A 26,949-nucleotide genomic window follows, 5' to 3' on the forward strand; every position below is an offset into this window, starting at 1 on the left:
GTTTCACTCACTCTCGCATCGCTTAAAAAACACATGATTTTATCACAAGTGTGAAGGCCCTCTAAAAGTTCATCTTTCTCAACCTCACTCTTAACCAAATCACCATTTTCATCTTGTAAGCATCCAATACCATCTTTGACTTTTCTTTTGACATACCCCCAAAATCCTTTTTTATTGCTTTTGGCCTCTGTTGCAAGCCTCAATTCATTATTAGCTTTAGCTTTTCTGACACTTGCCCTACAGTTTCTGCAGACCACATTATATTCTTCGTTAGATATTCCCCCCTCTTTCCATTTGATAAACATATTTTTCTTCCTTTTTAACATATGTGTAAGTTCTGTGTTCATCCATCCTGGTCTCTTTAAATGCTTCCCATTCTTCCTCCTTTTAGGGATTGTTAACGATTGTGCTTTGAGAATCTCATTTCACAATATTTTCCAACCTTCTTGGGCATTTCTGTCCTTAAGAACATCCAGCCATTGGATCCTTCCTATCCTCTTTCTGAGTTCATTAAAATCTGCCTTCTGAAATCCAAATTTGATGTTTGAGTCTTCTCAAGTCTTCCTCTCGTTATCCAAAATTCAAGGATGGCATGATCACTGCCTTCTCATATTGCGTCCAGCTAAATGCAAGTAGCATGACGGAAACCTGACATATGTTCACGTAGTGGAATTCAGAGTTTTTTTGTGTGAATTCCGCCTGTAAAAACTACTACAAGAGCCGTATCTTTCTGTTGCAGTTGCTGTGGATCAGCACGCAGAATTAGTTCCGTCAATGGGACAAATCCACAAGTGGAATTCTGTTGCGGAAACTGTGTCAAGAAGTAACATTTTTCCCTTTTGACATGGAAATGTGTCAGATGTCCGCACGTGGATTTTGCCTATTGACAGGGCTAATTCCACAAGCGGATCTGCAGCAGTAGGATGTGTTTCTAGAGCTGAGATCCGCGCTGAAAGGGCTGTCAAATTCCACTGTGTGAACATACGCTCATAGGCAATGTCTGTTGAGTGTTGTTCATGTCTGTAACATGGTGGATCTAACACTTCTGTGATTTTATTTCCTATGGTGAAGCCGAGGGAGAGGATTTTCATAGCAGGTGTGAGCTGAGCCTGACGTAGAACTTTATAATAGAAGCCATGGGGGCAATTTATTAGACCGCACACCTCTTCATACCATAAGAGCATCTTGGTGATGTATGTGCATGTAAACAAGCCACTCCACCTTTTTTTAAAAAGTTGCGTGATTATTGTTCAGATTATCGTGATTGCCTGATTATCATTCAAACAGATGACAGTGAATGATAATCTTTCAGTTTAAACACGGGCGAACGACTGAATGACGGGTGAGAATCATGAGCTTCTTGCTTGTCTTTTAGTTTCGCTTTTCGTGCCGTTTAAACAGTGAATGCTAAGTGTCTGAGGACTGTGTGATTCTCAGTGAGAATGGTGCAGTCTGAATGGGCTGCCCGAGCGCAAGCGATCTGGTGATGACGTCAGCAGCTCATTCCATTGGGCAAATGAGAGTCCTCTTGTAAAAGGGCCATGAGCTGGTGTGCATTGTATAAAGACGCAATTTTTGGGGTGCAAGCCGGGCTTGCTTTAGAATTGCAACTTTTTAAAACTACTTTTCATTTGATAAATCCCCCCACCCCGTATTTCAATTGTCCAGCATTGTTTTCCAGTTCTCTAAATGTTTTCTTACATTACGGTTGCCATGGCTACGTCCAGGGGCATATATTTATTTATGCTACAGTTTCTTCTCCAGACTGTGGATAAAAATGCGCCATGTAGTTACAAATAAAGCAAATCCTATATCATTACATTTAGTAGATTCACCTTAAATGCTAATTATTACCTTCTTTGAGGTGTACTTATTACAATTGTGCCTGTTTTCTGGTGTAAGAGCATGTAAAGAAGGCTGTTGAGACTGAACTCCAGAAATAGAGCCATGCAAATCTCGAAGTCAGAAGTGAAAGTGTTGGTGGACTATGCAGGATTCAGCTTGGCATTGCTTGTTAGCTGTCCCTGTAGTCATCGGGGTAAGGGCCGATTGTGGTGGCATTACCGCAGCGGCATGCGGTGACTTTAATTTTTAAGATTGATTCTTGATGGCTGCATGATTTTGCAGGTAAATGGCAGTATTACCCACAGAACTGAGTGCCCATTATTAACATTAATTGTCAATGGCTATAATTTTTTGTGGGTAAAACTGATGTTTACTGCCAAATTGTGTTGTTGAACAAGAAAAAAAAAATGCAGTGTCTACATGCCATCAGATTTCGGACAAGCTTTTGCCAAACCCTGTGGCCTTACCCTTAAACAAGTAGGTGTAGCTCACTACAGTAGTTGGCACAAAGCCATCACACTGCCTTACCCACTGGTGAAATGTAGAACTCCATAAAGATAACTATTGAGAAGACACATTTCTGAACATAAGGGGACTATCAAAGAACCTGGGTGACTTCATGACTGAAATAATCACGATTAGGACGCGCTCTCTTTGTCTGAGTTGGTTTAATCTGTGAAATAATTTCTGAAACCTTGAAATTCCATTGTAGTATCAACCAGGATATTCCTTCTACCGCACATCCTGGGGCTTGTGCCAGGTTTATGTACTAGTTCTTTCTTAACCCTTCTTTCCTTGGAGATAATAAAGCTGTGTCCTAGGCTGCATGCACACAGGCGGGTTGTATTCCGACCCTGTGCCCAGCTGGCATCCGCGCATACCTGCCTGTCATTCTTTTCTTCTTTCTGTACTGCGGATGGTCCACATGGCTCGCCGTCTGGAATGCGCAGTACAGCTTTTTCTTAAACGACTGCTTTTCCCGTGGAATCCGCGGACCGTCTGCAATGTAAATTTCAAACAGGCCGCCGGTCAGATGGCTTCCATTGACTTCAATGGAAGCCGTCTGTGTGTGAACCGCAGTAAAATAGAGCATGCTGCGATTTTTTTTTTTTAATTTTTTTTTTTCTATTTTATATATTTTTTCTGGCTTCTGCTCAAGAAGAATACATTTTCCACAGCTTGCTATGGAGGGTTATTGCTGCGGAACCCGGAGGCGGACGCCAGCCCCAGATTCCGCAGCAAAAATCCGCCCGTGTGCATGAGGCCTAAAAGGAGTTGTAAAAACTCCTGACAACCTCTTACCCATGCATTAAAATGACAAGTGGTGACATATTCATCTCTCTCCGCTGCTGTGACGGGGCACGGCCCCCTGCTCTGGTCGTTGTTTACAGCTGCAGTCCTGCTTGGTTTATGGGACATCACACTGTGCAACTGGAAACAGAGACTGGAGAGGGGAGTATGTTATTTTAGTGCATGGGGAAGGGGTTGTCCGGATTTCTTACAACTCGGGACAACCCCTTTTAAGTTTTGACTATATTCACCCATCTTGACTTTAACCCACAGGACTTTCTATGGAGAGACAAAGACGGAGAGAAGATATTGAAAAGGGCTTGCAGTTTATTCAGTGAGTGCCATATTTAATGCTTGTTTGATCATGGCTAAAATAGTTATATATATATATGTTTGTATACATTTTTTTTCACACTGTTTCTTACTTTCTACAGATCTACCATCCCATTTAAAGGAACTGAAGATGACAACAAGGTAAATAGCATGGTCAAGAAGAATAAAGTGTCATTCAGACACAACAATTATCACTCAAAAGCAGTCTTTTGAGCGATAATCGTTGTGTCTAAACATGCGGCCATCGCACAGTTTTCATTACGATTCGCTCATCATTGTCTTTTAGTTAGCTGAAAGACAACGATGAGTCTTATCAAGACCGCGCGCTGAGTTCTCAGTGGAATACCACTGATACTATTGTTTCAGCTGGTATCCCACTCGGAGAACACAGCTAGAGTATGAAGAAGACAGCGCTCCAGCTGTGTTCTGCATACCCTGCTCGGAGCGCTCAGCTGTAAAACAGCTGAGTGCTTCGTAAACACAGCAGGAGTATGCAAAAGTCAGCACTCCAGCTGTGTTCTGCATACCCCGCTCAGAGTGCTCCATGAACACAGCAGGAGTATGCAAAAGAGAGCGCTCCAGCTGTCTTCTCTCTACTCCGTCCGGGGCACTCCGCTGTATACCAGCTGAGCGCTCAGTAAACACAGCAGGAGTATGCAGAAGACAGCACTCCAGCTGTGTTCTGTATACCAGCTGAGCGCTCTGTGAACACAGCAGGAGTATCCAGAAGACAGCATTCCAGCTGTGTTCTGCATAGCCCGCTCAGAGCGCTTAACTGTATACCAGCTGAGCGCTCTGTGAACACAGCAGGAGTATCCAGAAGACAGCATTCCAGCTGTGTTCTGCATACCCTGCTCAGAGCGCTCTGTGAACACAGCAGGAGTATGCAAAAGACAGCACTCCAGCTGTCTTCTCTCTACTCCGTCCCAGGCACTCCGCTGTATTCCAGCTGAGCACTCTGTAAACACAGCAGGAGTATGCAGAAGACAGCACTCCAGCTGTGTTCTGTATAGCCCGCTCAGAGCGCTTAGCTTTATACCAGCTGAGCGCTCTGTGAACACAGCAGGAGTATCCAGAAGACAGCATTCCAGCTGTGTTCTGCATACCCTGCTCGGAGCGCTCTGTGAACACAGCAGGAGTATGCAGAAGACAGTGCTCCAGCTGTGTTCTGTATACCCCGCTCGGTGTGCTCAGCGGGATACCAGCTGAGCGCTCCGAGAACACAGCAGCTGTATACAGAAGATAGCGCTCCAGCTGTCTTCAGTATACAGTGGAAGCCTTCATTTTATACACTAATAGGCTCCTAAGTAGCTAATTAGCTACTTAATTGCTTATGTAAAGTGAACGCTCAAAACTGTCACTCAAACTGCGGTTTGAGCAAATTTTGAGCGATCATCTTGCCGTGTAAATGCACAGAACGATTATCGCTCAACAGATTGCTTTTGAGCGGTAATCGTTACACTTGGGGTTCTTTTATACATGTAGATAAAATCTGCTGCAGAAGCCACACAATTGCAAGGTGGACAGCAAATCTGCATATTTTTCCACCATCGCTTTCACACGACCGAGAAACTTGAGCGAGGTTTGTGGGTTTCGAGGTGCACAAATCTTGCACGAACATGAACCCTATATTTTTGAATGGAGTGACATACACAAGTGATAATGTGCGGAAAGAAATTGTGGCATGCTCTATCTTTGTGCGTTCCTTGGAATGCATCACCTATTGATTTCAGTGGGACTTATAACGCATCACATGGCTCTCACATGCCGTGCGATGCGAGGTTTCCCAATGAGAAACACTTCTGATCCTCTATCGCGCGTGAGGATTGGAATTTCATAGAGGCAAGGCATTTTGGCCGGAAAATCGCCTCACATCTGCCTGTAAAATGCAGGTTTCCAAGCGCAATATCAGGCAGAGAAGCTCACCCGTGTGTACTTGGTCTCGTGCAGCAATTTGTTTTATGCAACTTGAACAGCAAAATTGTAGAGTATTGAAATGTAGGTAAATGTTTCATAAAGCTAATTGAGATTCATAGAGGTAATAATGTTAATTAAGTACAAGAACAAACTGAAAACTCAACCTAGGACCAGAGTCTAAGGGTGCCTTCACACTGGCGAAAATGCGAGGATGCGAGAGTGAGGGAAAAAGCAGAATAATGAAACTAATGATTTTCAATTGTTTACTCTTATTTATGATGTTTGCACTCACTCGTTATTGCGTGGAAACAAAAATTGCAGCATGTTTTATCTTTGCGAAGTCGGCCATTGTTTTCAATAGGGCTGGTGGTAGCAATGGGAGAGCTCCACGATCCACTGGTCCACGATCCACTGGTCCACGATCCACTGCTGCACTGGAATTCCACGCAGTGCTGCAAGGCTCTTTTCACATCAAACCGCCTTGCATTCACATGGCTTTCACGTGGTGGAAAGCCAGATATCGGCCTCGCCAATGTGAAGGAGCCCTAATCCTGATGTACAGATGTCTATGGTCAAAGTGTTTATTAAAAATCTTTTTTTCCTCAGCATTTCCTACAAAAGCTGGTTGAAGACTTGTTTACAGAGGGCAATGACCTGTACCATGAAAGTAAAGTAAAAGTGGCTATGGGACAGTATACAGAAGGAATAACTGTTGCCGAATACGCCGCATCTGAAGAGCTCAGCCTTTCACAAGAACTACTGTGCAGACTGTTTGTGAACCGATCCTGTTGCTATTTTGACATGGTGAGAATAAATCAAGAGCCATGAACTACAAACAAGTGAGATGTATGAATGAACTTAACGTTTTGATGAGCTTGATGTTACGTTTCTCTTAAAGGGAAAAAGACAATTAGAAAAAAAATTCAAATCCTGGTCAAACGCTTTGATTTTCTCATCCGTATCATTGGGGGACAGAGAGACCTTGGGGTAGGAGGCAACTCTAAGCAAAAAAAAGTTGGTCCCTTCTACCAGCTATACCCCTTTTGTAGGCACTGAACTAAATCAGTTTTAGCTTAGTGTCTGAAGGAGGCAGACCTCCTGCTCTGTAGGTCTTCTGTTTTTTATTAATTTTTCCTTCTTCCATTCTAGCTGGGCATTGGGGATGAGCTAACATCTCCAAGTGGGGAGGGAACAATCAGTGCTGCACCAGACACACTGTTATCCCCTACTCCAAGAAGACAAAGTGTAACAGAGCGTCACTAACGACTCTACTTCTCGCCAGCCATGGGGTCACCTGAATGTTCCTGACTGCTCTTCCCAATTCCAGTGACCTCTCAATGTTGCGTCACTGAAAGTGACCCTGCTGGTGCCCGAAGAGGATGAAGATAGGTGAGTTAATAAGATTAGGTGAGTATTGCACCATCATCCCTCCATTCCTAGTCCCCTTCCCACCTCACCCCCTTAGGCCCATCCACCCACAACGCCTATGACTGTAGCCGCTGGCACGCCCCCCCCCCCCCCGTGCAGCTACGGCGTACCTTCGTGTGTGGGGATTAGTATCTGGGATTCCATTAGCGTGCAGGTAGGGGGTGCAATGCTATTCCCTCTTCATCTCCTTTCAGTCCAACCCGGTTACATTTCAGCGAGAGAAGATGCCCCTCTACCTGCGCAAAAACCTATATTCCGCGCTCCACAGCAGATGCGCTGGCTGGTGAGGCCCAAGCCGAACCTCGGGCTTCTAGACCTGTATAGGCTGTGATGCAAACAGGGCCTTCTGCGCATGGTAAGAGGGTAGAACTGCTTTTCTTCCTGCGCAGAATTCTATAGGCCAAGTGCCCTGTTTTTTTTCCTGGCATCTGGTGGTGCCTAGGAACCACCTTTGGCCAGGAGAGGCTTGCATCAAGTCCCCAGTTTCCTAGGTCGGTCGCAGGAGACTTCCTAAGTAATGCCTAATTTAGACGCAACGATTATCACTCAAAAGCCGTACAAAAGACCTCTTTTGAGTGATAATCATTGTGTGCATTTACATGGCAAGATGATCGTTAAAAATTCACTCAAACGGCCGTTTGAGTGACAGTTTTGAGCATTCACTTTGCATAAGTGTGTAAATGAAGGCTCAAGCTGTATGCAGAAGACAAGCAGGACAGTTATCTTCTGCATACAGCTGTTGTCTTCTCGAAGCGCTTAGCTGGTATACAGCTGAGGGCTCCGAGCTGGGTATGCAGAACACAGGCAACCCCGCAGTGATTTTCAGGGAAGGGCTTTAAATATAAGCCCTTTCCTGAAAAATCATCCATAGTACGTGTAAAGAATTTTTGAACGAGAATCGTTGGGTCTAAATGGGCCTTAAGGTCAGTTTTCTGTCAAGACCTTATGTATCAGCGCTTGCGACGCGCGCATATTGGGTTGGTTGTGGTTTCTGGTCCGACTATTCATACCAGAACTAACCAAAGATGACGGCCCAGTACTTCACCCCTCTCACCAGATAGTGATGGGATTCTCGTTCCCTTGTCACCTCTCATTACCTGTAATTATCATCAGCTAGATGATTGCTAGCCTAACCAGGTAGCCTCGGCCCTACGGGGTGATTCCTTTATTTCAGATGAGTACACTGAAGTGGACCGTCACATGAGCCCAAGGGCTAGCAGGCAGGTGTGCATACACTTTAGCCTCACTGCCAGTAGGAGTAATAGTTGTACAGCCCATATATGCCTGACAGGAAGGCACCGTTATCGCATCGAGCCGGCCCATTACTCCCTTTCATAGGAGAAGTAATTGGGTCACATCAAGACTCTAGATCCCTCATGACCATGCGGTATGGCATGAGCAAAATAATTACAAGTCAGTTGTGACAACCATACACTACCTCATTACCCCCTTTACAGGAGGAGTAATGGTGGAGTGTGATTTTTAGTACTCTGCAATTGCTAAACGATGGCTACCGTCATTCACAACATTACCCCCTTCCATAGGAAGAGTAATTTTAAGCCATGCAACACTCTATCGATATTGCACAGGTCCAGTCGGTCAGGACTACAGTCCTCTCTCTCATTACTCCCCTTTGACAGGAGGAGTAATGGTAGGACAGTGAGTCTCAGTAGCCTGCATGATTGCTCAATAATGGCTACCGTCATTCACAACATTACCCCTTTCCATAGGAGGAGTAATTGTAAGTCGTGCGACTCTACCAGTATCGCACAGGTCCAAGTGGTTATGACAACCGTCCTCTGTCTCATTTCCCCCTTTTTACGGGAGGAGTAATCATAGCACAGTGAGTCCCAGTATTCGGTAGGATCGATCAATGATGTCTACCATCATTTACCATATTAGCCCTGTCTTGGGGGGTAATAGTAAGTGGTGCGAGGCTCTATCTCAATATCGTGCAAGCTTAGTCAATCATGACAGCCATCCTCGTTCTCATTACACCTTTCTATAGTAGTGGTAGTACGGTGGTTCTCAGTATTCTGCATGATTACTAAATGGTGTATACTCTTCCACCATAGTACCCCCTTCCTTAGGAGGAGTAATAGTAAGCGGTGCGACTCTCTACCTCTGAATCGTGTGCTGGGGCAGTTTCCACTAGAATCCTGCCTTCAAATTTTTCAGTCATCACAGTAACATAGTATACTAGGCTGTAAAAAGACAAATGTCAGACATCCATAAATCGTCCTCTACTATATGCCACTCGCACCATGCGGTGCCAAGCTTAATTCCACATTGCAGCCCTCTTAGCTTTTGCATCCAACAGCAAGCAGTTGGAGGGCCAATGTCATGTCAAGACAGCCCAGTCCAGACCGAGCGTCAGCTTTTCCTAGGACAGTAGTTTGCCGTCCCTTGTTGGTAACAAACTACAAAGCACACAGTACTTCTTGATTTTTCTCGTCTGTTCCCTAGCTCCTGTAGGGATCGAGTCCCTTAGAAAATTGCAAGTGTTTTATAGGCTATTAACAATTGCTTCCTTCCCAGAACAGGAACTCTTTTAAGCCTTCATATCTTTATATCCGACAAAGGATAGCAAGCGTTACTTGCTAGCCACAATGGAGATGTTGCTTATTAGCGCCTACTGGGAACAATTGGCTAGTCCCATGGTTTTTTTCTTGCCCCCCCACCCTTGGGTAGTGCTCTGGAATGTCCCAAGGTCTCTGTGTTACCCAATGATACAGACGAGAAATAAGGATTTTTATACTTGCCGTAAAATTCCTTTCTCGTCACGTTCATTGGGGAACACGGCACCCACCCAGTTGTTTATTACTGGCGCTGTCGTCTTATCTAAGGCGTTCTTCAATCCAGCCTGACTCTTTTCATAGAACTATCGTTCTACTTAGTTTGTATGGCTCGACTTGAGGTGTTAGTCTGCTCTCTCCTACTGCTTACGTACAAACTGATTTAGTTCGGTCCTTGCCGGAGGGGTATAGCTGTTAGGAGGGACTAACTTTTTCTTTGCTTAGTGTCGCCTCCTAGTGGCAATAGCTGTACCCCAAGTTCTCTGTGTCCTCCAATGAACGTGACGAGAAAGGGATTTTACAGTGGGTATATAAATCCTAGTTTTCGTATATGTTTATGTGAACATGATGCTATCGCTGTGTTAAATCTGTTGCTGTCTTTTTTTTTTCTTTAGGGTTTCTTTGAAAAGTCTCTAGAAGATAGTGAGAAAGCTTTGCGTCTAGACAAGGAGAACACGAAAGCTCTGTATCGTAAAGCCAAAGCACTGAACCAGCTTGGGAAGCACCAAGAAGCCTATGATTGTATCAGCCACAGGATATTGGTGCTAGTACAGGTAGACACAAACCCAATTTGGCTACAGTTTGTCTCTCTCTTGAGAAGCTAGTTTGACACTTTGCTTGGATCCTTAGGATGAGAGCGTAACAGAACTTGCCCAGGAGCTGGTGCAAAAACTGGGGCTAAAGCAGCGCAGAGCATACAAAAGACCCCAGGTACGTTGTAGAGCAGTGGAGAGTGCTGTTTTATTGTAGCTCTGCATATACGCATGATATATCTGTGACACTTTTATGTTTTCAGATAAGGAAAATAAAATGTTTTAAGTTTATGCTTTATAAGACGCACCTAGGTTTTAGAGGAGGAAAATAAGAAAAAATATTTTGAACCAAAAGGTAGGCTAAAATATTTAAGAAAATAACAGGATAATCTGTAAACATGAAGAACAGTCAACAGCAGCATTAAGAACCATTTTTTACTGTAATTAACAGATGAGGAGAGATTTTTATCTTAGAACTATACACCTCTAGTCAGAAGTATTAATAGTGGCCCCAGTAGTAACAGTGACCCCCACATTGGCCTCAGTAGTAATAGTGGTAATCGGGACATCTGGTCACCTTAAGTAAGCTGATTGGTGGAGGCGGGGGAGTAGCGCTGGCGCTGATCACCAATCAGCGGTACGTACGTACATATGGGCAGCAGTGTAGAGGAGAAAGAGAACTGCTCTCTTCCCCTGCTATGGAGCGGACCTGGCCAACAGCTGTGTGATAAGGATTGGCTGCTTGAATTTCAGCACGTTTGCTTTATAAGGTGCACTGCATTTTTTCCGTCACTATGGGGGGCAAAAAAGTGTGTCTTAAAAAGTAAAAAATATGGTTGAGGGGTCTAATTTAAAGGATCTATGCACAAGACACTTAACCTGTCTTTTTACGGCCTTACGTACTATGTTACTATATATATATATATATATATATATATATATATATATATATATATATATATATATATATATATATATATATATATTTATGCAGTTGTTTTAAACATCTAGTTATGTGTTGTGCTATGTGCATGTCTCCACGCAAATGTTGGATCGGGCTGTAGTACAGAGTGACACGTTAAAGGGGTTGTCCCGCGCCGAAACGGGGTTTTTTTTTTTTTCAACCCCCCCCCCCCCCCCCCCCCCCGTTCGGCGCGAGACAACCCCGATGCAGGGACCTAAAGAAAGCTTACCGGAGCGCTTACCTTAATCCCCGCGCTCCGGTGACTTCTATACTTACCGGTGAAGATGGCCGCCGGGATCCTCTTCCTCCGTGGACCGCAGCTCTTCTGTGCGGTCCATTGCCGATTCCAGCCTCCTGATTGGCTGGAATCGGCACGTGACGGGGCGGAGCTACACGGAGCCCCATAGAGAACAGGAGAAGACCCGGACTGCGCAAGCGCGGCTAATTTGGCCATCGGAGGGCGAAAATTAGTCGGCACCATGGAGACGAGGACGCCAGCAACGGAGCAGGTAAGTATAAAACTTTTTATAACTTCTGTATGGCTCATAATTAATGCACAATGTATATTACAAAGTGCATTATTATGGCCATACAGAAGTGTATAGACCCACTTGCTGCCGCGGGACAACCCCTTTAAGGTGATTAGCTAGTCTTCCGTTAAATTAAACTTGTTTTAAAGTTGGTCACAGTCATTTAATAAAATGTGTTTGTGGCATTGTGTATGGTTATTCTATAAAAAGTCCCTATGCACCATTTACAGCATGGACGCTTGTTGCATGGCTTTTTTGACAGGGTCTCTGTACTGCTATTCGCCTAAGGGAGGAAGGTTTAAGGTGATTATTAAAGAGACAGTCAGTTTGATTTCTATTCTAGATGTAACGGGAAACCCTACAATGGCTAGTATTGTAAGCATGCTCCGGGAAAGAGCTGGAAGCGATCAGCCAAGATCAGTCTTTTCTTATTTTTTGCTAGTATCACTCTGGGGTATGTTTATCCTGCTTGCTGGACGGATCAAACAAGTAGCAGTAAACTTTGATAGCGTTCTTTTTCTGCTACTAATCCCCTGTCCTCTCTAAAACATAAGGGACTGACTTCAGTAAAATGTATTCTGCAACACATCTATTTATACAATGTGTCAACAGTTTATTAAAGAATGAAGGTTCACTGTCCTGCAGATTCAGGGTGTGTATGGAGGGGGATCACGAGTTGATCCCGTACCATACAATACGGGTGCCGGCACCCAGCTACAACAGCCCCAATAAGCCGCACCACTCATCAATTCTGACAGCGGCATTTAAATACCCTGACCAATGTTCAGGGGTTGCATACGGCCCCCCGGGATGGGATCATGGGTTGCCGTGTGGTTGTCATGGCAACCAGGGTCCTTCTAAAAGGCCCCAGGGCTGCTATTGCAGAGGGCCTATCTAGCCATGCCCGTGGTGTAGCTTGATAAAATGCCTGTCAGATCCTGGTATAATGTAATGTTATGGCATTACATCATACTGCAGGAACGATTAAACTGTAACAAGTTCTTGTTCACTATGGGTGCTAAAAAAATGTAAAATTTTGTTTAAAAAAGTTTTATTATTAAAAAAAACTAAAAGTATTTTTCGAAATATTTATACTAAAAGAATCTAAATAATTAAACAAAAGTACATATTTGGTATCGCTGCCTCCGTAAAGGTCCGATCTATCAAAGTAACACATTATTTACCCCGCAATGAAAAGCCATCAAAAAGTCGTATGTATTCAAAAATGGTACCAATAGAAACTACAGGACGTCCCACAAAATTGATCCCTTGCACAACTATGTCAACAGAAACATAAAAAGTTATGGCGGTCAGAAGATGGCAGCAGAAAATAATTTAAAAAAATTAAATATGTTTGAAAAAAAATACAAGCAGTACAGCAAAAAAACGATATAAATTTGATATCATAGTAATCGTACTGACCCATAGAATAAAGTTATCATGTAATTTTTGTTGCAGCGTGTACAACATAGAAACAAGACACAATCAAAGATAGTGGAATTTTGTTTTTTTCCATTTCGGTTCTCTTAAAATTTTTTTAAATTTTTTTTCCAGTACATCATATGGTATCTTAAATAGTACCATTAAAAAATACAACAATTCATGCAAAAAACAAGCCATCAGAGAGCTACGTTGATTGATAAATAAAAGAGTTATGATTTTTTTTAAAAGGGAGAAGGATAAACCAAAAATGGGGGGCGGTGTCCTTAAAGTGTTAAAGAATTTTTCCAGTTTTAAACTATTGATAAGCTATCTTCATGATAGGCCATCCAAAGCAATTTGCAGGGGGCTGCCAACCAGGACCCCCACTGATCAGCTGTAGTGTGCTGGAAACACAGCGGTATAGACTCTGCAGCGGCCCACAATAGTACTGCAGCACAGTTTCCATCCAAATACCATTTTGACAGCTGCAGCTTGCAGAGCTGTGTGTTTCCAGCAGCACAGCGGCTCTGTACACTATATTAGCAGCCCTGGCAGGCGGCTGATCAGCGGTGGCTTCATGGGTTACATCCCCACCGGTGTACTAGTGATGACCTATCATGAGGATACTCAAAATTTGGAGTTTTATATGACCAAATATTCATTAGTGATGTTTTTGCTTCATTAGCAGTCTACGTTAACATTTTTTTAAATATTATCTATAGCAGGAACTGGAGAAGTTTGGCTTGATTACTAATGGAGTTTCTGCATCTGCAGGCTGTAAGGTAATTTTCTTAACCTTATTTTTTTCCTTTCTGTAGTCTGTGTGTAGATAATTATTTTCAGCCAAACACCTTAAACCCTTAAAGGGGTTCAGTCAAAATTAAACAAATTATGCTCACCTGCACCCTGCCCTGCATCCCTTTACAGTCTAACCTGGGGAAAGAGAAAAGTTAAAAAAAACTAAGCAAACTCACCTAATCCCGTTGTACTTAGTCCCTCTGTTGTTTAGGGCTGCGTGAGGGGTCATCTTCTAGCGGCTCCTGCGCACTCCCACCGACCTGGCTGCGTTTAACCTCTGCTGTCCATGGAGAGTCGACAGCGAGTGCGCAAGCGTGTCGGAAAGGGGGACGCATGCGCACTCGCCGTCGACTCGCCAAGAACGGCAGAGGTTAGACGTGGCCAGGCCAATCAGTGGATGACAAGTCACTTGTGTCAACCACTAACCTGGGCGGTAGGACTTGTGGTCAGAGCAGGGGCAGAAGCTAGAATTTTGCCAGCTTCTGCCCTGCAATCGGATGGCTGCCAGAGGGAGAGAAGAAGACCAGCAAGTTCCCAGTGATTGGCCCCGTAAGGCACAGGTGAGTATGATTTTTAGGGACCACAGCGCTTCGATCCCGAAGGACCGAACACTTTTTAGTGCTTTTTTTTTTTGTCTTCCCCGCCTATTTGGTGGTTTTATGGTAATATATTTTTTCTTTCAGCTACGAAAATAATTGTTGCTCCTTTTTTTTTTGTGTTCACTATAGGGCTATAGTGCAGAGCACTCGTTGTGCACTGTGTAGCCTGCAAAATAGAAAGGGAATATGACACATTTTTGTGTTAAATAAATCACCAAAAATTCTTTAAAAATATGCTTATTTTTAAAAAACCTAAAATCCTTTATTTTCACAGTAACCATAGAGTCCAAAAGGCTGATACTTTCTGATCTGTAGAGAAAACTTCGCAGTCACACTAACATCACAGGCAGGATTACACTGAGAGGTGACACCTATATGTAGATTACACAGGATCCACAATTTAGAGGTATAAGCAGTGATAATCTACTCCCTTCCCTCCAAAATGACCCCCGCAAATGTCAGAAAATGGCTAGAACTGTCTGCTATATAAGTCAATGGGTCCCCTCCAGTCCATTGTGTGATGGCCCATGAAACTGCTGTAGGGCATCTCACTAAGGCCCAATGCCCATGGACGGATTTTATTTACTAAATCCGCGCAGGTCATCTGCAGCTCTAGCCGCCCATAGAGAAGCATTGAGCATCCGCACTTCATTTAAGCCTTGCAGATTTGATTTTAAATGACTTGTGGATGCAACGCACAGATAACAAATCTCAGCATGCTCCATTCTACCATGGATCATGCACGGATCTGGCTCCATTCATCTCTATGGGAGCTCAGGATCCGCAGTGCGTGCGCAAATACATTTAAATGCATTTATGGATTTGAAGGTTAGAAGCAATTAGGGATGTGGGTAAAAGGCTTTGAGGTGGGGTTTCATCTGCGTAGAAAAAATCTATAATTCGTGATCTTCCATAAAGATAAAAAAAATATCAATTTTAAGATGACCCGCAGTGCATCCGCTGCGGAAATCCACATGAAATATTTGCGTGTGTCGTGTACATAAGGCCGAATGCCCACGGACGGATTATCGCTGCGGAATTCGCAGTCAGACACCCACAGAAAATTCTTCAGTAATGTCCGTCCACAGACATGCTGTGGTAAACGATTTTACCCTGCCCATGAGTAGAAAACAACTGTGATTTTCCGCTCGTGGGGGAGAATTGCCACATGTTCTATTCTGTGCTGTAAATTGCGCAAACAGCTTCCATTGCAGTCAAAGGAAGCCGCCTGTCCCGCGATACTTCCGAGAGAATCTGCATCACAGCCCAGCGCTGGCACGTTATGCGTTGCACTGCACATGCGCGCCAGCTCGCCAGGCAAGACACTCAAATGCGGATCTGGAGATGTGAGTATAGGATCTTTTGGGGGACGCTGTGTCTGATTCTGCTGCGATATTCCGTGGGCATGGGGCCTAAGGCTGAGCTCACACGGACACGTGTATACAGTGTATTACAAGGGCTCTGTACACCCGTGTGATACACGGTCTCTCGCAGACAATTTATTACATTGCCTTATGCAGTTCCCATCACAGCATGTCAGAATTGCGTAATACGCGAGTGCAAAAAAGAATGTAGCATGTTCTATTTTGCTGCGTATATATGTGAGATAGAGCCCATTGTTTTCTATGGGCATGTATATACCCGCAGCTCAAATGCAATTACATTGCACGTTACAATTTCTCCACCATATGTGGCATTACCACGGGTTACCACCAGCTACACAGCTGTAAAACGCTGCATGTTCCCTGCAACATTTTGCTCTTACGGCTGTGTGAGCGCGGTCTAAATGCTTTAAAGCCATTAACCCTTTGCAATCCAATTTTGGATTCAAGGTTTCCTAGGGGGGCTTTCTCTTTCTGCCATTATTCAATGGCACCATCTGCTGGCTAGAGCCAGTACTACAGTATGAGACATGCTGGAGAGGCATTTGATCACAGAGCGGACAGTAATTTACAGTACGAATACCCTGCTGGACGTCTTCCGACATCAAAGCTGTACAGCCTTCAATCAGAATGTCTTTAGACGTCAGACAGTGGAATGGAAAGGGTTAAAAGCAGCTCAGTCAAGATGACTGTCCCGATAATCACGTACAGACAACAGAATAACATTTTTCACAATCAAAAAATAAAAACTGCTTAGAAAAATGGAACATGCTTCTCTATCTGTTTTGGGGTAATAAAAAAAAAGTTTTTCGTGATCTAGTCCCTCTAAAAACTGCTTCTGCCTTCTCCTCCAGGTCCTCAGCTGCTACCCAGCTAGTTTGCAGGAGCTTTAATCCCCAGCTCCATTTTAACTATAGCACGGAATTAAAGCCGAGGTTCAGGCGCCATATATTTATGGCACTCGGTCCTTATGGAGTTAAACCTAATGTTAAAGTGTGCACAATGCAGGGCTACCATTTAGGCTAATGGTAATAGTAGCATAGTGGCTTACTACTTACCATTGTTGCATTTCCGGGGTACTTAATTTGAGTCTGACCAAGGACGTTTTCATGATTTCTGTATGTTCTCAACATGTAGTATGAGCTTCCCCAGGTACCCCCTGCTTTCCTCCACATTCCAGAAACATACATACTAATAGGTTAAAGGGGTTGTCCAGTTGTGAACTATCGATAGCTTATTTTCAGGATAGGTAATCCGTGTACAAGAGTACAGGCTCAGCAAACAGCTGATTGGTGATAGTTCACTGCCCAGTACCCCTGCCAAGGATAAGCCATCAATAGTTTACAACAGGCTAACCTCTATGAATGGTATAGATTGTGAGCCCCTATTGGATGGGATAATATGAATGATAATAGGCACCATATAGTGCCATAGAATATTTAGTCTCAAAATACAGGCATCGTGTTACAGAGCAGAAAGAGCCAAGTGGACTGATATATAGTTTAATGGGGTAAGATTCACTGTATTTTATCCATTTAGATCTCTACACATTCTGAGCTGAACAGTCCGATGGGCGGAGCTATCAGTGATTGACAGCTATCTGTGGATGACTGTGCATACAGTGAAGGCCGTCAATCACTGATAGGACCCTTTAAAAAAAATCAAAGCATATGCAAATATCGCACTGCCAGAAAATGGAAAGCCATGATAATCACACGTGCTTTCTCCAAGCGACCCTTTACAGTAAAAAGTTGGTTATGAATGGATGTGGAACAAAAATAGCCTGGTATCTCTGACGCTAAGTATACTTGTATAAAAAAAAGACAAACGTATTATAGAGGTGATATCTTTTTTATTACTTTATGCATGCAGAATGTTTAGTTAAGGCCGCTTTCACATCTGCTGCGGAGATTCCATTTTTCTGTTCCATTTGTGGAGCAGGAAAGGGAAACCCCCCCCCATGACCAACCGGATCCGTCTTATGATGGAACTGAACATCGCCTAACGGACCTCATTAACTATAGTGGGGGTAAGTTTGGTTTCTGCTTAGCTTCCCAGTTTCTTACCGGATGGCTGTTCTGCTTTATTAGCATTGGCAGCTTTGTTTGTGACTGGTGAAGGGCCCTGTGGTCATAATTTCCTGGTCAGCAACTTTGGGTAATGTACTTTTAGGGACAGCCCCCCTCTTGCTGTCTAACCTAAGAATACATCCCCCAGTGCATCTGTTTATCAGAGCTTCGTCCTATTTGAACAACCTGTGATTTTCTGATGAGCAATTCTCTATCTGGTTTTGTTTGTTCATGGGATTTAGAGGATTTACACCACAGTCATTCGTCATAAATGCCTTGTGAAACTTTTTCTTTTATTGCATGCTAATCCTGCGGCTCTACCACCAAACATTAAGTAATAAAATAAAAGCGTGAGCACTGAGCATCTTTGAAACAATGTGTGATTCTGTTCTTGATTAGCTTGTTTTATTTTTTAGACTTCCAATGGTACGGAATCAGTAGATGACATTTATACTGGTGAGTTTTGATTCCTTGTTTTTTGGCACTCACCACTGGCAATGAGAACAACATTCTCAAAATTAGTTCTTGGGCTACAGTAATTTGGATATTGTGCAATGTTTGTACCATGGAAACTTAAAGGGGTTTCATGGACAAATACTATTGGTGGTCTATCCTCAGCTTGAGTCATCAATAGTTGAACTTCTGGGGTCCGCTGCTGAGGACCTTGGCCGATCAGCTGATCTGACGCCTGCTGTCAGCAACCACAATACAGACAGGGTAGGGAGCGGAAGCAGATCGCTCAGACCTCTATATAGTGGCCAGCTCTGGTAATTGCAGGCGCAGCTGTCATTAACTTTAGGGAAAGCTGTGCCTGCAATTACCAGAATTGGCAACTACGCAAGTCAGAGCTAATTGCTTCTGCTCTATACCCCTGTGTGTTGTGGTATTGACATCGGCTTGAGTCCTAAACAGCAGACCCCCGACTGCTCAGCTATTGATGGCCTATGCTGAGTATAGGCCACCAATAGTATTTGCCTGGAAATGCTCTTTAAGATATTTTTTGTAGTTGGTAGCTCTCTGGATTTAAACAAAATTGATTACAATACAGTGCTGTGAACAGATATTGGCCCTGCCTTGAGATCCCCTTTCACTGCATGTTTGTTACAAATAATGGATTCAAAGGTTTAAACAGATTGACCCATTGGGACATGTGCCCTATTGGGATTTGAGACACCCCTGCCCCTTCACCTTTACAAGCCGACTTGAGTCAACCATTTCATTACATGAATGGCAATTTAGCTGAATTGTTGCCATGTAAAGGCCCATTTACACAGAACAATGATCGCTCAAACGACAGTTTGAGTGACAGTTTTGAGTGATCATCGTTGCATAACTGTAAGTAGCTAATAAGCTACTTAAGAGTTAATGCAGGTGGAGTGTGACACTGCCGCAATAGCTCAGAGAAAAAAAGCAGCTGCTTTGTATATGCAAACAGCTGCATTGTTCTCGGAGCTTTCAGCTGGTGTCCCGCTGAGAACTGCCAGCGGGATACCAGTTGAAAGAATACTATCAGTGCCGCCATTTTGAGAAAATCAGCGTGCGGCCCTGATAAGTCATTAGTGATTTCTAGCTTGCTAGAAATGAGCGATGAATGAATAGTGCGCAAACAGTGCACGATGGCCGTGTGTTTAGACGCAATGATTATCGCTCAAGACGTCTTTTGAGCGAACTTTGAGCGATGATTATTGTGTCTAAATAGGCCTTTACACTATGTTTTTGTAGTTTTACATGTCTGACATGGCCTAGTTTGGCCCTTAGGGCACGACAATGTTTGGGGGATTTTCATTTCTACTTTTCAAAAGGCATAACACTTTTTTTCTATGTCGACATGGTCGTATGAGGGCTTGTTTTTTTGCTTGGCGAGCTGTAGTTTTATTGGTAGCATTTTTTTTGTGTGCTTTATAATGTATTGTACAACTTTTTTATGAATTTTTTTTTCGGTGGGCAGGGAGCCAAAACGCCAATTCTGCCATAGTTTTTTTGTGGGTTTGTTTTTTAACAGCATTAATCCAACAGCATAAATGACATGATCATTTTTTTTTCTATGGGTAGGTAAGATTATGATGATACCAAAATTATATATTTTTTCTTTTTGTACAATAAAAAGTATTTTTTAAATTATTTTTTGCATTGTTGTATTAAAAGTGCTATAACTTTATTTTTTCATTGACGGAGCTCTGTTAGGGCTTGTTGTTTGAGTGATGAGCTGTACTTTTTATTCGTACCATAATGGGATACATGTAGCTTTTTTGATCAGTTTTATAGCTTTTTTTTGAGAGATGAAATTAACAAAATAAACATATTGGTTCCATTTAAAAATTTCTTTTTTTACAATTTTTTGCCATGCACAGTAAATGGTATGTTCAATTTATTGCACAGGTCTGTGATGATACCAAATATGCGGGATTTTATTTTATTCTTTCATGCGAAAAGGGGAAAGTGCACAAATAGGGTGTATTTTGCAACTTTTTTTTAACTTGAATCAAAAAAGCTATGATTGCTATGAAAATACATTGCAATACTTCTGTACTGCAATGCATTATCGCCTACAATAGCGATCACAGGCGATGGCAGTAACTGTTACCATGACAAACCATCGATCTTCCGCGATTATAGAGGGCCGATAACATCACAGAGAGCGCTCCCTGTGTGAACCCATTACATTGATCTCTACATTAATCGCAGCACGTAAGGGGTTAATAGAGGTTCTCATCCATTCCTGTTTCGGGATGGCGCGGACTCAGCTTCTCAGCCCATGCCATCCACAAGACATGTTAAGTATCAGCAAGCCAAGACGTAAACCTATATCCTGTGGCATTAAAGGGTTAGAAGGATTTGCTGTCATGAGATATTCCTTTAACCCCTTTAGTAGCAGGTTTAGGTAGTCGTTAGCACATTTCAATACTGATTTTTAGGAGATTTTCCATGCCAGCCACTGAAGGGGTTAAACCAGTGTTCCCCAACTCCAGTCCTCACGGACCCCAACAGGTCGTGTTTTCAGGATTTCCTCAGTGTTGCACAGGTGATGTCATTATTGGCGGTGCCTCAGACATTCTTATTACAGGATATCCTGAAAGCATGACCTGTTGGCGGTCCTTGAGGACCGGAGTTGGGGAAACACGGCTTTAAATATTACTGTTTTTGATAAGCAACACAATGTATTCAGCTTACATATATAACCCATATGAAAATGTAGTGTGAAATTTCTAAGTCAGTTGTGTTAAAGAAATCACCAGGTCAGGTAGAGCTTATATATAAGTGTCGGCCGCACCTTTTCTTAAAGAAAGCAGACATCAAGAAGTGGTGGTTTCAGTAAGGGAATGATCACAGAAAACCTCCCCTCGTATATTTTTATAATAACATATAAAACAATGACGTGATCAATATAATAGAAATATATTCTATATACTCATCATCCCACAATTAAATACTAATATATGAGGCCTATCCTGAGTGGGTATGCCAGCCCAAGACCCATACGAGTAACAAGCCCCATCTGCTGGGACACTCCTCCACGGAGACTAACTAAAGTAAAACTAGCAAAAAGTAACTTCTACTCTAAAAGGGAAATATGGGTACTGACAAGGGAAAGAAGAGGATAGAGAAAGTAAGAATAAGCAGAGTGGGGTCCTGACAGACCTGTTCATGCTTGGGTTGCCAGGCTCACACGAGCGTGTCGGTATAGAGTATTTGGTGCACTGAATACGCTGTACCAATCTCCCATAGACGGCAATGAACAAATTGTATGAAATACAAGTGCAAGAAAAATTGCAGCATGTTCTATCTTGGCACGTATTATGCATCATAAACGCCAAGATAGTACATGGCTATAGGTGGCACGCAGCCCGTACACAATGTCATCGTGTACTGACTACAAGCCATGCGCGTATATCTCGCAGCATGTGTGCTGCGAGATTCGGTCGTGTAAGCCTGGCCTAAGGGCTTATTTAGACGACTGTATATCGGCTCGGTTTTCACACTGAGCCGATATACGGTGTCCTTGTCTGCGGGGGTGGGGGGTGGGGCGATGGAAGATGCAGGAGCAGGAACTGAGCTCCCCCCCCCCCTCTCCACCCCAGCGCTTAGCTCAGCCCCGCCCCTCCCATTGCAAATAGTGGCAAGGGGCGGGAGCTCAGTTCCTGCTCCTGGCTCTTCCACCCCCCCCCTGCAGACAAGGACACCGTATATCGGCTCAGTGTAAAAAACGGAGCTGATATACGGTCGTCTAAATAAGCCCTAAATGTGTATGTCTCATGTATTTTTATAACTTCTCCATCTACCTAACACTGTCTATTGTATGTGTTCGGCGACACTCACTCCTCCACTTTACTTCCCTTATGCTATGATAACTCAAAAACATCATGGCATAGTCTGTAACATAGTGTGTAGGGCCGAAAAAAGACATATATGCATCTAGTCCAGCCTTTTTGACTCCCACCCCTCTCCCACCAATGTTGATCCAGTGGAAGCCCCCCCCCCCCTCCAAAAAAAAAAGCTAATTTTCCTCATTCAAGGGAAAAGATTCCTTCCCAACTCCAATCTGGCAATTGGAATAATCCCCGGATCAACAATCATTCAAGAAAGTCCACCAGGCCCCTCTGGTACTCTTTTATGGAGTTTCCAATCACCACGTCCTCAGGCAGAGAGTTCCATAGTCTCATTGCTCTTACAGTAAAAAAAACACAACCTTATAGGTCAGTGTAGAAACCTTCTTTCCTATAGATGTAGAGGGTGCCCTGGGTATACAGTCCTGGGTATAAATAGATGGGAGAGATATCTGTATTGTCACCTGATATAGCTGTACATATTTATTAGTGCGCCCCCTTGTTACAGTCACAGTCCTCGGTATAAATAGATGATGGGAGAGATCTCTGTATAGACCCCTGATATATCTATACATAGTTATTAGAGCGCCCCCTTGTTACAGTCCAGAGTATAAGTAGATGATGGAAGAGATCTCTGTATTGTCCCCCTGACATATTTATACATAGTTATCAAATTCCTCAAACTTCACAGCGTTCTATAATTATAGCATCGACCCTCAGCCATGCCTTATTCTTAACCAACAACTCAGAGGCAAAAAAGTACACTTTGCAAACTGAAGTTTTTGAGACAAACATCAGTAGTCTTAACCCCTTCCCTCCACAGGACATAAGGGTACGTCATTGCTGCGGGGTACTGCATCGGAGATGCAACCCCTGCTGTTAACTCCTTCCCTGCCTTGATCTATGTAGATCGCGCTATGGGAAGGGTTCACAGAGGGAGCACTCTCTCTCTGTGATGTCATCGGGCTTTCGCAATGTAATCGCAGGGAGCCTGGTTGGTTGCCATGGTAGCAGTAAAAACTACACCTAGTCTCGCAAAAAATATGCCGTCACAGTGATCCGTCCATGGAAAAATAAAAGTTCTAGGACTTTAAATGCAGCGATTAAAAAGAAAAAAAAATTTCCAAAAAAAGGGTTTTTATTGCAGAAAAGTAAAAAAACCTCTAAAATATAAGAATTTTTGTATCGTTGTAATCGTACCGACCCGCAGAAAAAATGTATTGTGTCATTTATGCTGCATGATTAACGCTGTAAAAAAAACCCACCAAAATCTATGGCAAAATTGATGCGTTTTCTCTCCCTGGTATCATAAAAAAAAATAAAAGTTTTACGATATAGTCTATGTACCCCAAAATGGCACCAATAAAGTTACAGTTCGTCACGCAAAACAAGTCCTTATACGGCCGCATCGACGGAAAAATAAAAAAGTTATGGCTTTTGAAAAATGGGGATGAAAATCCACCAAAAATCGTTGTGCCCTTAAGCCCAAAATAGGCCATGTCCTTAAGGGGTTAAAGGCAACCAAATTTCTATATCAATTGCTACTTAGAATTTGGTTTATTTGTCCTTTGGATGGCTTATGAAGACTGTGCCAGAGTCTAATGAGTGTGCAGAAAATATGCTATTCATGGTAGCAAATGTGCTACCTGTGGGATATCTGGCAGGCGGCAGCACTTTTTATTAGTTCTGTATATGACATTTCAGAAGCTCCTAATGCAGAAAATGGGAGTCATAGTAGAGGCAACTCATGGATTTTGAAATGTTACTTTCCAAGTGGATCGGTGTCCATGACAGAAGCTTCAGAGTTCGTCTCCGACTCTCCACACCAGATTATATTAGTAGGCAAACTTTGTATATGACACGTTTGTACGGACAGTAAAATGGGGTTTATAATAACATATCTGTAGTATCCGTGGGCTTCTAAGATGGTTTAGCAGGTAATTTTTGTGCTCTAGTATTGGTATCTATATCCCTGGTGGTACAGGGTGTTTTAGTGGTTACCAATTAATATTGTGCAATTGTTTTTTTTTATATTCCTGTAAAATGTTAATGAACGCCTGCGGCAGGACAGGATTCAAGATGGGTCCAGAATTCTTTATAGTGGACAGAGCTCTGGTTTCTGAAACAAGAAACTCTGCTTTCCTTTGCACAACCCTCCAGTTTTGATTTTGAATTGTTTGCGCCTGTAGCTGCCTCTAGGGGGCCCCTCCTTGTATTCGGATTTATACAGACCTCAATAATAAATCCTAAACCTAGTGGTATTTTTTTTTTCATTTGAAGAGGCACTAACTTTTCTCGTCCGTGTCATTGGGGGACACAGAAGACCTTGGTATAGCTGCTGCCACTAGGACGCGACACTAAGCAAATAACGTTAGTCTCTCCTACAGCTATACCCCTCCTGAGCTAATCTGTTCTAGTTTAGTATCCATAGGAGGCCAACCTCCTGCTCTGCAGGTCTTTTGTGTTTTCTTATTTTAATTAATTTTTCCTTTTACCCCTCTAGCTGGGCATCAGAGGTGATCTCACTTCCCTGATTGTTCCAAAATGAAGAGGGCAATCTCTCTTCCATCTTCTCTGCAATCCACTCTCTGTTGTTAGGTACAGAGCTTCTATACTAACAAGGATAGGGATATTTCCATAGCAACAAGACGAGGGGCTATCTTCTTATCCTGCCGGCTGACAGATCTGCAGACACTGTAATAACAATCTCCGCAGACTCTGCATCTCCTGTTGCTAAAGCCTTTGGATGTGTGTGCATTGCCTTTGGATCTGTACGCACGGCCTCTGTTGAAGTCAATGGAGGCATCCGACCCACAGCCCATACGCCATTAACATGACTTATGGGCTGCGGGTAACCCGTGTCATCGTTAAGCGACTGCACGGGAAATACAAAGAAATAGATAAAAAAAGAACTGTACTGCGCATGACCGCCTGCGAGCCTTTGTAGTCATCAGAAGTATAGGGTAGTGCTGTACGCAGGGTCACCGTCTGGGCTCACAGTCGGAATCCGCTGCCGGCCTCCCACATGCAGAATGTGGCCCCTTCGTGTGAGCCCGGCCTTAAGTGTAGTGCGCAAGTGCAGCAAGCACTTACTGATACATCATTGTGGAGCAAGGGTGTTATCCTATTGCAATTTTAATTAATTTCTGTAGCATTATGTATTTTCCGTCTATCCCTCTTCTGTTCCAGATGTGCCTAATTCTAAAGTGTTCCCATCTAATCTGGGCATCGGCTATGACAATGATAGTTTGGTACCTGCTGCACGCCCTCCTTCGGTGGCTCCTGCAATCAACAATGTGAATGATTTCAATGACTGTGACGTTATTGGGGATGAGCTAGACTCTTTCCTGGATTTGGAGATGGTAAGAAATTAACACTTTTGTGTAAGAACAAAATGTATGCACCCGATGTCTCCTATATAATCGTATTTTGTACCTTGTTTCAGGCTTCCAAACCAGTTCCCCAGCTAATACCAGTATTTCCCACTGGAAACCCACTGCTTTCTAGCTTGGGTTCAACAGGCCTACCTGCACCGTCCCCTCTACCTCCAGCTTCTTTTGGTTTGTTGGATTCTCGAAAGCCTCCACTAGTATCTTTAAAGACTACATTCACTCCTCGTCTGGATACACTGGACAGCTTTGAGACTATACGGGAGACCCTGGACAGTCTGGACACCTTTGTTAATGGTAATGCTTCAGCGTGACCATAATGTGGTTGCGGAGGCTAATGTCTCTTTTGCACGGGCCGACAGTCGTTTAAACTACTGCACGAGCTCTGATGTCACAGATAAGGTCGTCGGCGCTCGTGTATAGCTTTGAGCGATAATTGTTACGTGTAAATGGGCCATATTTTCTGTTTAATAAAATTACAAAAGCTTTAAAGGGGTTCTGTCATTAAAAAAAATTAATTACTAGAGGAGCCAGGAGAAGATCGGTGAGGAGAAGATGCGGTAAGAAAACTAATGGGGGAGGGAGGAACAGGTAAGTATTAATTTTTTTTCTTTCTTTTTTTTTTTTAATGACAGAACCCCTTTAAGGTTCATTTACACGGAACGAGCTGTCGGGTCAACAATGCCAGACATTTGTACCACTGATGTTCGGCCTGTGCTGTTACACAGGAGCGAGTATCGTTGGCATTGTGCACAGCATGACCGGCATGGGGTAGAGCGGGCCGCCGCCTCCATTCACAGTAAGCAGACAGTCGTTCAGAAATAAAGGACTGCGGTTTACTTTGAACAATTCTTGTCCACTTGCTGAATGTGTTTCCATGGGAAGATTATCGTTCAAATTCCCACGGGAATTTCATCTGTGTAAAAGGGCCATTAACATTCTGACTATCATTGTAATCAGTGGGTTTGGCCATCAATCCTATCATGTATCTTCAATCAGTTTTATTGACGTTTTGCAAATACAATAAATATATCAAAGAGGTCTCCCAGGAAAGATAATAAATAGAGATGAGCGCGCATACTCGCTAAGGCTAACTACTCGAGCGAGTAGTGCCTTAGCCGAGTATCTCCCCGCTCGTCTCTGAAGATTCAGCTGCGGGCGGGGGAGAGCGGGGAGGAACGGAGGGGAGATCCCTCTCTCCCCCCTGCTCACTCCCGCAACTCACCTGTCACCCGCGCCGGCAGCCGAATCTTTAGAGACAAGCGGGCAGATACTCGACTAAGGCACTACTCGCTCGAGTAGTTAGCCTTATCGAGTATGCTCACTCATC

General features: G+C 43.4%; 1 protein-coding gene across 3 annotated transcripts in view; it reads left to right on the forward strand.

Annotated features, from left to right (window-relative positions):
• The window catches only part of ZC3H7B (zinc finger CCCH-type containing 7B), a 97,796-nt gene that overhangs the window by 10,104 nt on the left and 60,743 nt on the right, over window positions 1–26,949 (forward strand). For all 3 annotated transcript variants that reach the window (XM_066596362.1, XM_066596361.1, XM_066596360.1), the window contains exons 2-10: window positions 3,409–3,469; window positions 3,570–3,609; window positions 5,992–6,189; window positions 10,004–10,162; window positions 10,239–10,319; window positions 13,780–13,839; window positions 18,322–18,361; window positions 25,420–25,592; window positions 25,676–25,916. In XM_066596362.1, the coding sequence (XP_066452459.1) occupies window positions 3,417–3,469; window positions 3,570–3,609; window positions 5,992–6,189; window positions 10,004–10,162; window positions 10,239–10,319; window positions 13,780–13,839; window positions 18,322–18,361; window positions 25,420–25,592; window positions 25,676–25,916 (1,045 nt within the window). In that variant the 5' untranslated portion in view covers window positions 3,409–3,416. The remainder of the gene's footprint in view (window positions 1–3,408; window positions 3,470–3,569; window positions 3,610–5,991; window positions 6,190–10,003; window positions 10,163–10,238; window positions 10,320–13,779; window positions 13,840–18,321; window positions 18,362–25,419; window positions 25,593–25,675; window positions 25,917–26,949) is intronic.

The sequence above is a fragment of the Eleutherodactylus coqui genome, chromosome 3 (assembly GCF_035609145.1).
Source record: "Eleutherodactylus coqui strain aEleCoq1 chromosome 3, aEleCoq1.hap1, whole genome shotgun sequence".
NCBI classification, from domain to species: domain Eukaryota; kingdom Metazoa; phylum Chordata; class Amphibia; order Anura; family Eleutherodactylidae; genus Eleutherodactylus; species Eleutherodactylus coqui.